At 33.0% G+C, this 13392-nt stretch overlaps 2 protein-coding genes across 2 annotated transcripts; both read right to left on the bottom strand.

The window, feature by feature from the left end:
• Positions 1 to 508: 508 nt before the first annotated feature.
• LOC107960903 (receptor-like protein 13) lies at positions 509 to 2287 on the bottom strand. Its single transcript, XM_016897155.2, has one exon. The coding sequence runs from the start codon at positions 2285 to 2287 to the stop codon at positions 509 to 511; it is 1779 nt and encodes a 592-aa protein (XP_016752644.2).
• Positions 2288 to 2603: 316 nt separating this feature from the next.
• Positions 2604 to 11840, bottom strand: LOC107959570 (receptor-like protein 14). Its single transcript, XM_016895644.2, has 9 exons — positions 11745 to 11840; positions 11529 to 11621; positions 5705 to 5782; positions 5464 to 5538; positions 5156 to 5308; positions 3359 to 3442; positions 3119 to 3271; positions 2863 to 3012; positions 2604 to 2760 (listed from the first exon to the last, which is right to left on the bottom strand). Exons 5-9 carry the CDS (start codon positions 5289 to 5291, stop codon positions 2639 to 2641), a joined length of 645 nt encoding a protein of 214 aa, XP_016751133.1. The 5' UTR covers positions 5292 to 5308; positions 5464 to 5538; positions 5705 to 5782; positions 11529 to 11621; positions 11745 to 11840; the 3' UTR covers positions 2604 to 2638.
• Positions 11841 to 13392: the final 1552 nt, after the last annotated feature.

The raw sequence follows: 13392 nt of genomic DNA on the forward strand, positions 1-13392 counted from the left end.
CTTATCCCTTTCCAATATGAGATAAATCAGATTTTTCCTCTTGATTTTCAGTTTTTTCCTCTTGAAAAAAAATTCAAATCGAACTAAAGTGCAAAAAATCAGGAGGAAAAATTTAATTTATTATTCTCTTATTTTAAAGGAATAAGGATGTGGAACTACAATTTCATATAATCTTTTCTCTCTTTCTTTATACTAATGTTTGAAACAATATGAAATTTTTACCACAACATCAATGGCTTGTTTGACTACAAAAATATAGATAGATATAAATTATATATATATATTAATATATATGCTACAATATGTTTACCAGAACGCTGAAAATTGTAAAGCATTATAAAATGTTTTAATTGGTAATGCATAACATTATATATAGTTTTCTCATAATACACTATCAATTATTACATAACAAAGATATTACATTCTACCTTTAAAAACTTTAAAGCAAATAACCCAAACAAACTTTGAAAGACAATTACATACAAATGTAAACCACCAAAGCACAAGGCTACCCACTTCTTTTGAAGATGGGAAATCGCAGAAGATTGTCCTCAATAAAATACTGGCAGGTCTTGATGCAGTGTTCAACAAAAGAAAACCATGCTTGTCGCCAATAAGGATTTATATACAGGATGAGAACAATAACCAGTAACACAATTACATAAGAAACAAAAAAGGTCACCCAAAAAACATACTTGTCCATCAAACCACATTCTTCTTCATTGTTTGAGGTATTTGGTGCTGCTGTCGAGGGTGAATCAAGGTCGCTGCAATTTTTATTCAGGGGAGGCCCACAGAGAAAAGGATTCTCCACATAACTGCTTTCATCAAAGGTTCCAAATTGAGCTTTCGAAGATGGAATACTCCCTGACAAGTTGTTATATGACACATTGAAGACTGCTAAGGTATACAACTCCGTCAATTGAGTAGGGATTCTTCCGATTAGGTTGTTGTAAGAAAGGTCTAGACTCTCAATTTGCTTGAGCTTTGAGAATGTTGACGGTATATGTCCAGTCAAATTATTGTGTGACAAGTTTAGTGATAGAATTTCACTCAAATTTCCAATATCTGTGGGGATTTCACCTGTTAATCTATTACATGATAAATCAATTCCAGACATGTACTTAAGAATGTTCCCTTTGTATGTGTAAGATGCTCTCTTTGTTGTATAGACTACCTTTTCTTGCATCTGGTTCTCAATAAAGAGATATTCATCGAATTCAGCTCTTTTTAATGTGGACCACTCAATTTCGGATATTCCAAAGTAATTAGCTCCTTTTATAGTTCCTAAAAATTCCTCCTTATAGGTCTTTGTTGAAGATTTTTCATCATTTGGCTCAAGAGTTAAATGACTTAAACAAGAAGGTATCAAACCAGAAAGCTTGTTTTGAGAAATATCAATGATGCTTAACGAATACAGTTTACATATCTCAATGGGAATTTCTCCAATAAAATAATTGGCTTTTAGAAGGAGGACACTTAAAGCCGAAAGAGTTCCAATCCAGTATGGAATTTCCCCAGTCAACTGGTTTTCACTAAGATCTAAAGTCACCAAGGAAGAGCTATTAAAGAATGCATTTGTCAAGGTTCCACTTAATCTATTTTTTCTCAAATGGAGATGTTTGATAGATTGTGCATTGAAGTAAGATGGTATAGGGCCAGAAAAATTATTTTTTGAGAGGTCCAAAATATTGAGAGAATCCAAATAGCACAATTCCATTGGAATGAGACCTTTGAGCTGATTGTTGGATACTGCCAATGCTTTTAAATTTGACACATTCCATACCCATTTTGGGAGTTCTCCAGACAAATTGTTGTTACTTAAATCCACATCTTTAAGAGAGTACCAAGGGATAGTTGAGATATCAATGCTAGGTATATTTCCATCAAAGTTATTGCCATCTAAATACAACAATTCTAATAAAGATGAGCGAAAGATAGTTGGGGTTATCTTTCCACTTAGATGATTATTTGATAGCCTAAGAAACCTCAACGAGTCACTTTGAGCTAACATTTCTGGTATTCCTCCTGATAGCTGATTATGTGATAGATCTAATAATAATTCTCTAGTATTCAAATTACCCAAACAAGGAGGAATATTACCTTGAAGGAAATTTCCTGATAGGTTTAACCCAAATAGTTGTGGAAAGATTGAACAAATGTTTGCTGGAATTGGACCTTGTATTTTGTTGTCAGATATGTCAACAACTGACGTGTTTGGACTCGGATGAAATGGAAGATTGAGATGGCCCATAAAAGAGTTACCCTTTATTAAAAATTCATCCATTCTTGTATTGTTCTCCAACAACCAAAAATGAATCTTCCCTCCAAAATTATTATATGAAAGATCAACCACACTCAAGTCATTTTGGTAATAGAGGAATTTTGGAATTTCAATGTGGAGTTCCTTTGTTTTGCAATTCGACAAATGGAAGGCATTTAGTTGGAACTTTGGGACCCATGTTTGAATGGTAGGCTCTTTGACTAACTTGTTTTGACTGCCGAAGAGGACTTTGAGGTGTGAGTGGTTGGCAAATGATATGAAAATGGATGGAACTTCGAATAGGTTTCGTGAAAGAAAAATGGATCTAAGCAAAGTGAGATTGGCTAAAGCAGTGGAGGCACCTTTCCCGGTCAATTAATTATCGGAAATATCCAAATAATGAAGAGATGACAAGTTAGCCAAACATGAAGGGAGTGTTCCCTCAAGAGCATTTTCACTAAGATCCAACAGCTCAAGCTTTTGTAAATCACACCACCCTGTAAAATAAATTTGTGCAAGTTACTTCAATATTCTAAGAGGATAAAAAAATAGTTAATCAAGAGGTTTTCTAAATTATTATGTCATAATTATTAATTTACCTTGCGCAGGTAATGTCCCGGATAGCCCACAACCTCTCAAAGACAAAAATTTAAGAGAATCCAATACACCAATGCTTTGAAAAATGTTGTTGTTGAGAGATGATCGATCTAGCACTAATCCCTCTATTTTGCTCGACACATGCAATTGATCTTTACAAATGTATAAGAGTTATTTAAATGATTGATTTTAGGTAAATAATATTTTTAAATGGAATCAAATTATAAAATTATATATTCACATACATAAATATTATACCTTGAGTAGAAAATGTGTCATTGAAGTAATTGTCTCTCAAAGATAAGGTCTTAATAGATGAGAATGTCTCCAGAAGCGGTATTAGAGAAGTAGTTCCAACTGTGAACACATAGTCTAATGTAGCAATCTTTAGCTTTCCCAAACTTCTATTTTCTGATAGCCAAATTAGTGGTTGGCATCAGTTCACTAGATATCTAATGGCAAGTAATTAGTAAGACTTTCCTTAGTTGATACATATACCTTTATTCTTTATGGGCACAAATTCCTTCACCTCATTCTTGCTTATGTCTAGCTTCTCTAAGTTGCTCAAAGAATCTAATAATTCTGTGAAGATCAACAAATAAAATTTAAAATTAAATTTACACAGAACAAATGCAATAACTCAAAAATTATTCTGTTTCGTTTAAAGGAAGATTGAATATATTAAGTAATTTCACCTTTAATATTTATTGATCCTTTAAGCTGGTTATTCCTTATCCTCAATGACTTTAGATTGGAAAACCCACTAAGCTGTGCTAATAAACTGTTTGTGAAGGAGTTGGAATTCAAATTAAGCTCTTCTAAATTGGTCAAGTTAAGTGGCCTCTCACCATCTACAAAGCATTTAGATAAGCAAATTTATCTCTAATGAAATATTAAATGAGATATTGGTATGTATATGTAATAATATGACAAAGTAAAACATATCAACACGTACCATGGGTAGATTGGAGGCCCTCAATTTTATTGTAACTCAAATCCAACTCCTTTAGCTTTGTCAGATTATTGAATACCATCCAAATCGATACAATATATTTTTTGTCAGTCCAATAAAGTAATGATCAGAAAAATTAAGTTATATTCAACTTTTATATAATTAATCTATTTTTCTGTCAAAATATTGGATGTTATAGATAAGTTATTGTTATACACTTATATTTAAATTATATTTAATTTTTAAAAAAATTAAATTAAAAACTATAATATATTAATAAAAATATTAATTATCGAGATTCAAATTGTATCTTTAATAAAATTTACTAATGCAACTCCATTTATTAAAAATCATTTTTATTTAATAAAAAATGATTAATATATTGTACATAAAATTTAAGCATTTTATTGAAATAATATCTTAACTAAAATTTATTTATTTTTTCATTTAAAAATAGAATTAGTTGCGTTAAAATGTGAGACAACATATTATTATGGAGAGATAGGAGGCTTTAAATTTTATTGTGACTCAAATCCAACTCCTTTAACTTTGTTAGATTATTCAATACTATTCAAATCAATCAAATATCTTTTTTATCAGTCAAACAAAATCATATGACAAAAATTCAATAATTTTGGTTCATGAAATTCAACTACTTTCCTCAATAAAGGAAAGTCATCAAATACATTTTATTTTAGGCATAATAACTTATTTGACCTTTTAACTTTATAAAAAAATTTATTTTAGACCTCCATTTAATTTTTTGGTTTTTTAGTCCTTAAATTTGTGTTTCTTGTCAAATTACCTCAAAATAAATGGAAAAAATTAATTTTTTTAACTTTGCTAATATTGAATACATGTGAAGTGGATGGCACGTTAATATTTAATTATTTTTTTAATTTAAAAATAAAAATAAGAACTATTTTAAAAAATAAATAACCATTAAAATTATTAAACTTTTGAAAAAAATTAAAAAATACTTAAATTTTTAAAAATTAGTTAAATGCTGATATGTCATCTACATAGCAATCCACATGTATGCCAGATTAGCAAAGATAACAAATGTTAACTTTTCCATCCATTTTGAAGTGATTTGACAAAAAAAAATGTAAATTTGAGGATTAAAAGAGATGAAAAATCAAATTGAGGGCTAAAGTAACTTTTTTATTTTTTTTGTAAAATTGGAGGGTCAAAAAATTATTATACCTTTATTTTACTACCTAAAAAATTAAATCCCATAAGAAGGAATATATTTGAATATAATTTTTTTAACAGTTAAAAAAGTTGATGAAATTGTAATTTACATATAGCTTATTATTTTTATTTTATGAAATTTTACATACCTCTAATTTCTATTGAACCTTCCAATTGGTTTCTTCTTATATCCAAGGATTTTAAACTTGATAATCCCTTCAGATATGTCAGATCATTGTTGTTCAAGAGATTATCATACAAATAAAGCACTTCCAAATTCATCATTGGTTGCACTTTCTCACCTGTAAAAGATTTATGTCATACAAATTTGTTTGTATAATATGAAAGAATAATTATTAGTCAAGCTTTCATTTTTAACTTGTTTATAAATATACTTTTATAGATCAACACTTGAAGATTTTGTTGATTATATATAGAATATCAAATTCAGATATACCTTCAAAGTGGCAGAGGCTTATGATTCTATTCCAATTTAAATCTAATATCTTCAAGTTTGTCAAACTCTTCAATTCTATCCAAGAGCAATGAGATATATTTTATCAAGGTTTATTCACAGTTAATTAAAATTAATTAAAAGAAGTTTAATAACAGTAGGATGAAATAAGTTAGTAGAGAATTTAGTAATCACTTGTAAGATGGGATCCTATACATTTTAATTTATTTTGAAAGAAGCTTACTTGATAAGATACTGTCATTGAAGTAATTGCTGCATAAGCGAAGTTCTTCCAAGTTGTTGAAAGCAGATAATAAAGACACTACATATAAGAGAAAGTTACTGGTCATGATTGTCTTAATTTACAATAATAAAATAAACGAAATAAATATAAAAACATTAATTTAAATTTCAAGGATTAATCGGTGAGCATAGAGATGAAAAACAACGAACCTTTATTATCCACAAAACCTGCAATTTTATTGCCACACAAATAAAGACTCTTCAATTCTTCAAATGGAAGAAATAAAGAGACATTGAGATACCCATAAGAAGTACTTCCACGTGCGTAATTGAGATTGAGACTTATTACTCGTCCACTAATGATGTTGCACTCAACTCCTTCCCACTGACAACAATTCGAACCCTTCACATCTACCCAGTCATTCAAATATAAAGGGTAATTGAGGAAAGATTTGAGTTGGACGAGAGCAGTTCTCTCCTGCTCCAAGCACCCCTCAGTCTGTCGCCACCCTCGTATGATGAACACAAGTGTAGTGACTAGTACCGAAAACGATTTAGCCTCCATCTTCTCTAAATCAACAAACCACACACTTGATACCTTTGTGCATTTGAATCAACCAAAGCCTTGGACTTTATACACAACTTGAAATCCTGTCTTACTCCAAAAGTTGGGCGCCATTGCATTGATTTTTTCTCACTAATTAGGGTAACCACAGAATTATTATTACTATACTAGGTATATAACCCCAATTTGCGGGTTTCTCTTTTCTACATATATTTCTATATATGGGATAAATTTGTTGTGGAAAATTCAATCTGGAAAATTAAGTCATCCCAGAGGAGAAAAGCAGACCATTATGGAGTATCCTTCCTACAAGTTTCTTCACTTTTGGCGTCAACCCTCCAGCCCTCTTCCTATACCCTTCCTACAAGTTTCTTGCTATACCCTTCTTACAAGTTTCTTCAAATTATTTCTCAGTCAACATTGTTGAGGGTACACTCTTTTAAGAGAAAATTTTGAAATATTATTTGTCCGACGATTAACAAATCCCTCCCATTATAAAAAAAATATAAGTTTTCTTTTTTATTTTCAAACGACACAATTCATAATAGACTGAACTCTTAAGTTAATTGATTTAATAATTAGACGTTTTTGACATCTATCCTAAGTTTTTTTTTTAAATCAATCAAATTGAAAAATATGAAACTAAATGGGTTTTACTAGACCATTTCATTGGTCAATGTAACATTCTAAATTCGACCATAGGCCGGATTTGGGAGGTTACAAACCCCCATCGAAGGACAATACTTTGATTGTTGGAGGGTTCCATTTACTACCGGACGCCCAATATTTCAAATACTTCTCTTAAAAAAGTCGACCACTTATTATAATGAAAAATCAAATTTGATTAATATTAATTCGGTTCAGTTAACTGATCGATTAACCGTTTGAATACCCCAATCCAAAATTGGTATTACAAAGGCTTGTGAAATTGACTTTAATGTCAATTTAAAAAAATAAATATACTACAAAATTTTTTTCAAACTCAATTCAAAAACTAAATTTACTTTAATTATTTTCAAAACTCAAATTGTAAAAACAAAATATATTCTAAACATTTTTTTTAAAATTTCTTATAAGGAAAAATATTTTAAGATATAGAAGTGGTAAAAAATCGATTATTAATTATTTTGTTTAATATTTTTATTGTTTTCCTATTTTTTTAAAGAATATGTATCGAATACTTCTATACGAGTGCTACAGAAAGAAAATTGAGATAGTTTAAAAAAAAAATTTCCTAATATATTTATTTTTTTGAAATTTCTATCTATTTTTATTTAATTTTTAAAAAAAATAGTTTTCTTTTATAATTTTTTATATAATCAATGTCAAACTGATAGAAAATATAAAAAAAGAATAAATTATTATTATGTAAACCAAAATAAACATCACATAATAGTCCGATGACAAGAAAAAAAGACGCTTTGAAAAACACTAATAATTAAATTATAATTTTTTTAATTAAATGATGAAACTAAACATGGAGACGGAATTAGCTAGATTAACACTAGATGAAGAAGAAGAAGCAGTCCTTCAAGTACAAACAGAGCAGCGCACGCAGGGAGAAGAGGGGTTTTTCAGGTTAGTGGGTTGTTTTTAACAAGTGTTGTTCATTATCCTGCAATGAAAAGTACTATGACATTTATGGCATCCGATTCGGGGTGCTCAGATTTGAGATCTGGGAGATAGAAGATTCTTGTTCCAATTTTTTCATGTTAAGGATTTGGAAAGAGTATTAAATGGATCACCATGGAAATTTAATAATCACTTACTGCTGCTATACAAATTACAATTGGGGGAGGATCCATTAAGAGTTCCTTTAATCAGGTCACCTTTCTGGATTAAGATCCATGACACTCCAGTTGGTCTTTCTTCGGAGAACTTGGCTAGACATTTGGGAAATTTTATAGGAGATTTTATAGGAGTATGATGGATCGGATCTGGGAAAGGAAAAAAGAAATTACATGAGAATTAGAGTACAGATTGCTGTTAGGCGGCCTCTAAAGAGGAAGTACCAGATTCAGTTTGGGGCTAACTACACATATGTGAGTTTTAAGTACGAAAAACCATCCCTTTTTTGCTTTTTTTGTTGTCGATTGGGTCATAGTGATGCTTTTTGTGAAACAAAAATAGAAGTAGGTATGGAAGTTTCTAATATGGGGTGGAACTTATTGCTGAAAGCTCAATCTAGAAGGGCTTTAGCAATGAAAAGCATATGAATGTAAGAAGACAATGATGATAATTTTGGAGTTAATATTGCAGACAGACGCACTTAAAGGAAAGACAAATGGGCTGCAGAACACACGCAAGGATTTTTGCGACCTATTGACCCAATACTGGGACTAAGCCTGGAATGAAGACCGGCCTATGTGGGGCAAGAGGGAGTTAAATCAGTGATTAATCCAGCTCCTGCTGATATGGAGCAAGATCAGGAAGATGGAATTTTAATTGGGGAGGAAGGGAAAAAGAGAGTTAGAGGGGAGAATGAGGATGAGATCAATAATTCAATGAACAGAAATAGACGAGTCTTGGAAGGTAATTATTTCTTATCAGCGGCTGCCAAAAGGCATGGGCGCAATAAAAATCTTGAATTGAAATGTCCGTGGATTGGGGAGTCCACGGGCAATTCGCAGACTTCGGCATCTGCTGAAGACACATAATCCCCAAGTGGTTTTCTTTATAGAAACTAAGGTGCGTAAAAATAAGATGGAAAAATTCGTCATACATTTGGTTTTATGAATGGATTTGAAGTTGATCCAATTAATACTAGAGAAGGTCTATGTTTAGCATGGAGGAATGATATTTGTATTGAGCTTAGGAGTTTTTTTAATAGACACATTAATGTGGTGGTTGGGGATAAGGAGGTAAAGGGAAAATAGAGACTCACTAGATTCTATGGATCTCCCTATGCTCAAGCCACGGATGATGGGAGGCATTGGTTTGTTTGCGGATACTTCAATGAGATAATGTACGGCCATTAAAAAAAGGGGAGGGCTACTTCGTGATGAACGAAAAATGGAGAATTTTCATAATGTTTTAGCGGATTGTGAGCTTTTAGATATTGGCTTTTATGGGAATTGGTTTACATGGGAGAGAGGAAATCTGCCCGAAACAAATATTCGAGAATGACTTGATCGCAAAGTTGCTAATGATGCATGGATGAGTTTGTTTACAGAGGTCACTATTCAACATATGCCTCACTCTTTTTCGGATCATTGTCCTCTCTTAATTACTACTAGGCGGGTCGAAAAGGGGGTGAATACTAAAGCTTTCAAGTTTGAAGCATGGTGGATAATGGAAGTCTTTTAATGAAGAAGTCAAAAATTTATGGGAGTCATCATCTGGAAGCATATTGCAAAAGCTAGATATCTTAAAAGAAGGAATGAGATGATGGGCAAGTCAATTTCGATTTGATAGAAGGAGGAGAAAGGATATGCTCACAGGTAGGCTATCAGAACTTGAAGGGGATGACAGAGATGATATTAACATGACAGAATTGAATTGATTGATTGTGAAATTCAATTGAACTTTGAAATTGAGAAGGACGAACGTTACTGGGAACAGTGTGCTCGGATAAATTGGTTGAAATTTGGGGATAAGAATATTGCATTTTTTCACATCCAAGTGAAGCAGCGTGAAAGAAAAAATGTCATACACAAACTGAACGATGAAGAAGGTGGAACAACAGAGATTATTAAGGAAATGGAGGGAATTGCGCGATCTTATTTTCAAAATTTATTTTCAACAGACGGACGAGGAAATTTTAACCATTTGTTACCGGGTATTGAGAAATGCCTACCTGAGGAGGAAAACCATGATCTTTTGAGGCCTTACATGGCAGAGGAGCTTAGAGAGGCATTTTTTGCAATGGGTACTACCAAAACACCAAGTGAAGATGGCTTCCCGGCACTATTTTACCAAAATTGCTGGCACATCATTAGGGAGGACGTCACCAAATTCTATTTACAAATTCTGAATGAAGGTATGGATTTTCAACAAATTAATGTGACCCAAATAATCTTTATCCCTAAAAATGATAATCCTACTACTATGATGAATTTCAGTCCTATTAGTCTGTGCAATGTGCTTTATAAAATTAAAGCAAAAACAATTGCAAATAAGCTCAGAGGAGCTATCAAAAATACATTGATGGGGCTCAAAGTGCGTTTGTACGAGGCAGATTGATCTCAGAAAATATTCTACTTGCATATGAAATTCTTCATACTCTTAAACAAAAGAGAAGTGGGAAATAAAGGTCTTATGGTAGTCAAGTTGGACATGAGTAAAGCATACGACGGGGGTTGAGTGAATTTTATAAAAGAAATGATGGCACGAATGGGGTTTCATAAGAGAGTGATCGGAATTTTGATGAAATGTTTGACAACGGTCTCCTACTTAGTTGTAAACAGATGCATAGGAGAAAGCTTTCAACCATCAAGGTGACTTCGTCAGGGAGATCCACTTAGACCATTTTTTTTCTCATTTGTGGGGAGGGCCTGTCATGTTTAATGAGATTAGCATGCAGGGAAGTACTAATGAAAGGTGCCAAAGCTAGTAGGAACGGACCAAAGGTATCACATTTTCTATTTGCTGATGATTGTATCTTATTTGGTCAAGCTACAAGTAGGGAAGCTAATTTTTTAAAGGAAATTTTAGGGGAATATAGGAGCTGCTCGGGCCAATGTGTTAACTTTAATAAGTCCACTGTCTCTTTTAGTAGTGATACAAATGATGAAGATAGACGAGAGGTGGTAAACATTTTGGGGGTGAGTAGTTCAGAAAATCCGGAGTATTTGGGGTCACCCAACACGGTTGGCATAAGGAAAAAAGAAACTTTTCAGAGCCTAAAAGATAGATTTAAGAAATGTATTGACAATTGGAATAACTAGTTTTTGTCTCAAGGTGGGAAAGAAGTGTTTATCAAATCGGTCCTTCAATCTATACCAACTTACTTTATGTCGTGTTTCTTATTACCTAAGTCTTTATGTTCAGAAATGGAGAGCATTATAGCTCAATTTTGGTGGCAAAAGGGGCGTGGAAAACGAGGAATACATTAGAGTGCATGGAAAAATCTTTGCATTTTAAAAGAAAATGAGGGTCTTGGTTTTCGAAACATGAGTCAGTTCAATATCGCATTATTAGCCAAACAGAGGTGGTGCCTTATTAATTACCCGAATTCATTAGTGGCTAGAGTGCTCAAGGCTAAATACTATCCAAATACAGACTTTAACAACGCTCAGTTAGGGAATATACCTTCTCTTACCTGGAAGAGTGTGTCGGCTGCTAAGGGATTGCTGAATAATGGACTGTGTTGGAGGGTTGGAAAGGGCAACGGGATCTCGATCTGGGAGGACCGCTAGATACCAGGCAAGGAACATGAAGAGTGGAACAGTAGAAACAGAAGCGAAGAGCCTAAGTTAGTTTCAGAATTAATTGATCCAAATACCAGAACATGGAAGACAGATATTATCAGTAGTACCTTCCCAGCTGAAATTGCTCAACAAATCATAAGATTCCTCTTGCGAAAATGCCTCATAACGACCTTCAAGTGTGGAAGGGAGAATCGACCGGAGAATTCACTGCCAGAAGCGCCTACAAACTATTACAAGAAGCTAGCTTTGATCCTAGTTATTATTATTTACAGGCCGACTCAAAGAATTTCTACAAAAACTTTGGAATCTAGGACTACCCTAAAAAATACTGATTACAATTTGGAGAATTACATGAAACTATATCCCGAATTTTGCAAATCTTAAACATAAGCGAGTGATCAATAGTGCTTTATGCCCTCGATGCGGGAATAGAGAAGAAGACAGTGAGCATGTCTTTCTGAATTGCCCTGTAACAGTAGAGATTTGGAGGAAGTTAGAGGTCTCATGGGTAGACATAACAGTTCAAAATATCGGGGAATAGATCACCTGGATCTTTCAGAATACTGCTAGTCAACAGTATCACTTGCTCTACTATGGCTTGTGGATTATATGGAGTTCACGAAATAAGCTCGTACACGAAAGGAAGTTAGAGTCAGGAGATGAGATTTCACAGAATATTCGAAGATATATGGCTGAGATTGAATGACTAGAAGAAAAGAAACTTATCTCTCCAATGGGGTGTAGAAGCAACACTATAGATGTAAACACCAGGGCAACGATTCAGTTTGACGCTGCACTCGATAACAGAAACCATATATCAGCATCGGGATTAGTGGTTCGGAGTCAGACGGGGGAACTCCTTGTATTAAAGACAATGATCAACGGGAACGTTACATCTCTGTTTGTTGCAGAGGCGTACGCAGGCTTACAGGCTGTTCAGTTAGGGATCTCGCTAAAACTTCCCTTAGTAACGGTTATGGGAGACTCTCGAACCGTTATCAAAAAATGCTAGTCAAAGAACTCGGATAAATCAATCATCGGTGCAATAATCAGAGACATCCATAGCAGTATGAACAGGTTTCAAGAAATAAAATTCCAGTTTATTAAAAGAACAGAGAATGCATATGCTCACAACTTGGCAAAGGAGGCTTTGAGAAAGAATGAGGAAACATACCAAAGATGGCCGGATCTGACTCAACACCATTCGCAACCGGAGGAAAGATGGAAGAACAACCCAGATTGAGATTTGTTTAGGGTTAATGAAATGAAACAGATAGCTGAAAATGGTATATGGATCAGCTATCGACAAGCATAGAGAAGACGGTGATGTGAAAGGACGAGAAGGAAATGGAGTACAGCTGTGTCTTGAGAATCGGCTAGTTTAATTTAAACAAATTTCCTTTTATTTGTTTTTCAATTAATAGGCAGGTTTTATTAGAGTTATTTTAATTATTTTTGAAGCTAATGGCTAAAGATGTAAGCTAGTCTAATGTTCCATAGGCCTGACCCAAAAGAAATAGGCCAATTATGGGATAGGAAGTCTAGAGTGTTATAGGCCTGAACCATTATTATTAGGTTTTGTATTTGACTTCTTTATTTATTTTTAAATCTAGCCGATTATATTTTCAAAAAAAAAAACGCATCTATAATTAATTGAATCACCAAATTGAAGATCCCAACCAAGTCAAGAGATATGTCTAAAAAGAAGTAAGGGAATATTTAATGTTTATGGTTGATATACATATAGCTGTACAC

Source organism: Gossypium hirsutum, chromosome A05 (genome assembly GCF_007990345.1).
Source record: "Gossypium hirsutum isolate 1008001.06 chromosome A05, Gossypium_hirsutum_v2.1, whole genome shotgun sequence".
NCBI classification, from domain to species: domain Eukaryota; kingdom Viridiplantae; phylum Streptophyta; class Magnoliopsida; order Malvales; family Malvaceae; genus Gossypium; species Gossypium hirsutum.

Excerpts from the sequence above, each read along its gene's own strand:
- LOC107960903 (XM_016897155.2), bottom strand. The coding sequence starts at position 2,287 with ATGGATGAATTTTTAATAAAGGGTAACTCTTTTATGGGCCATCTCAAT.
- LOC107959570 (XM_016895644.2), bottom strand. The coding sequence starts at position 5,291 with ATGATGAATTTGGAAGTGCTTTATTTGTATGATAATCTCTTGAACAAC. Across the intron at positions 3,272-3,358 it reads TGTGCCCATAAAGAATAAAG|AAAATAGAAGTTTGGGAAAG; the intron begins GTATATGTATCA and ends TTTGGCTATCAG. Across the intron at positions 3,013-3,118 it reads TGACACATTTTCTACTCAAG|ATCAATTGCATGTGTCGAGC; the intron begins GTATAATATTTA and ends ACATTTGTAAAG.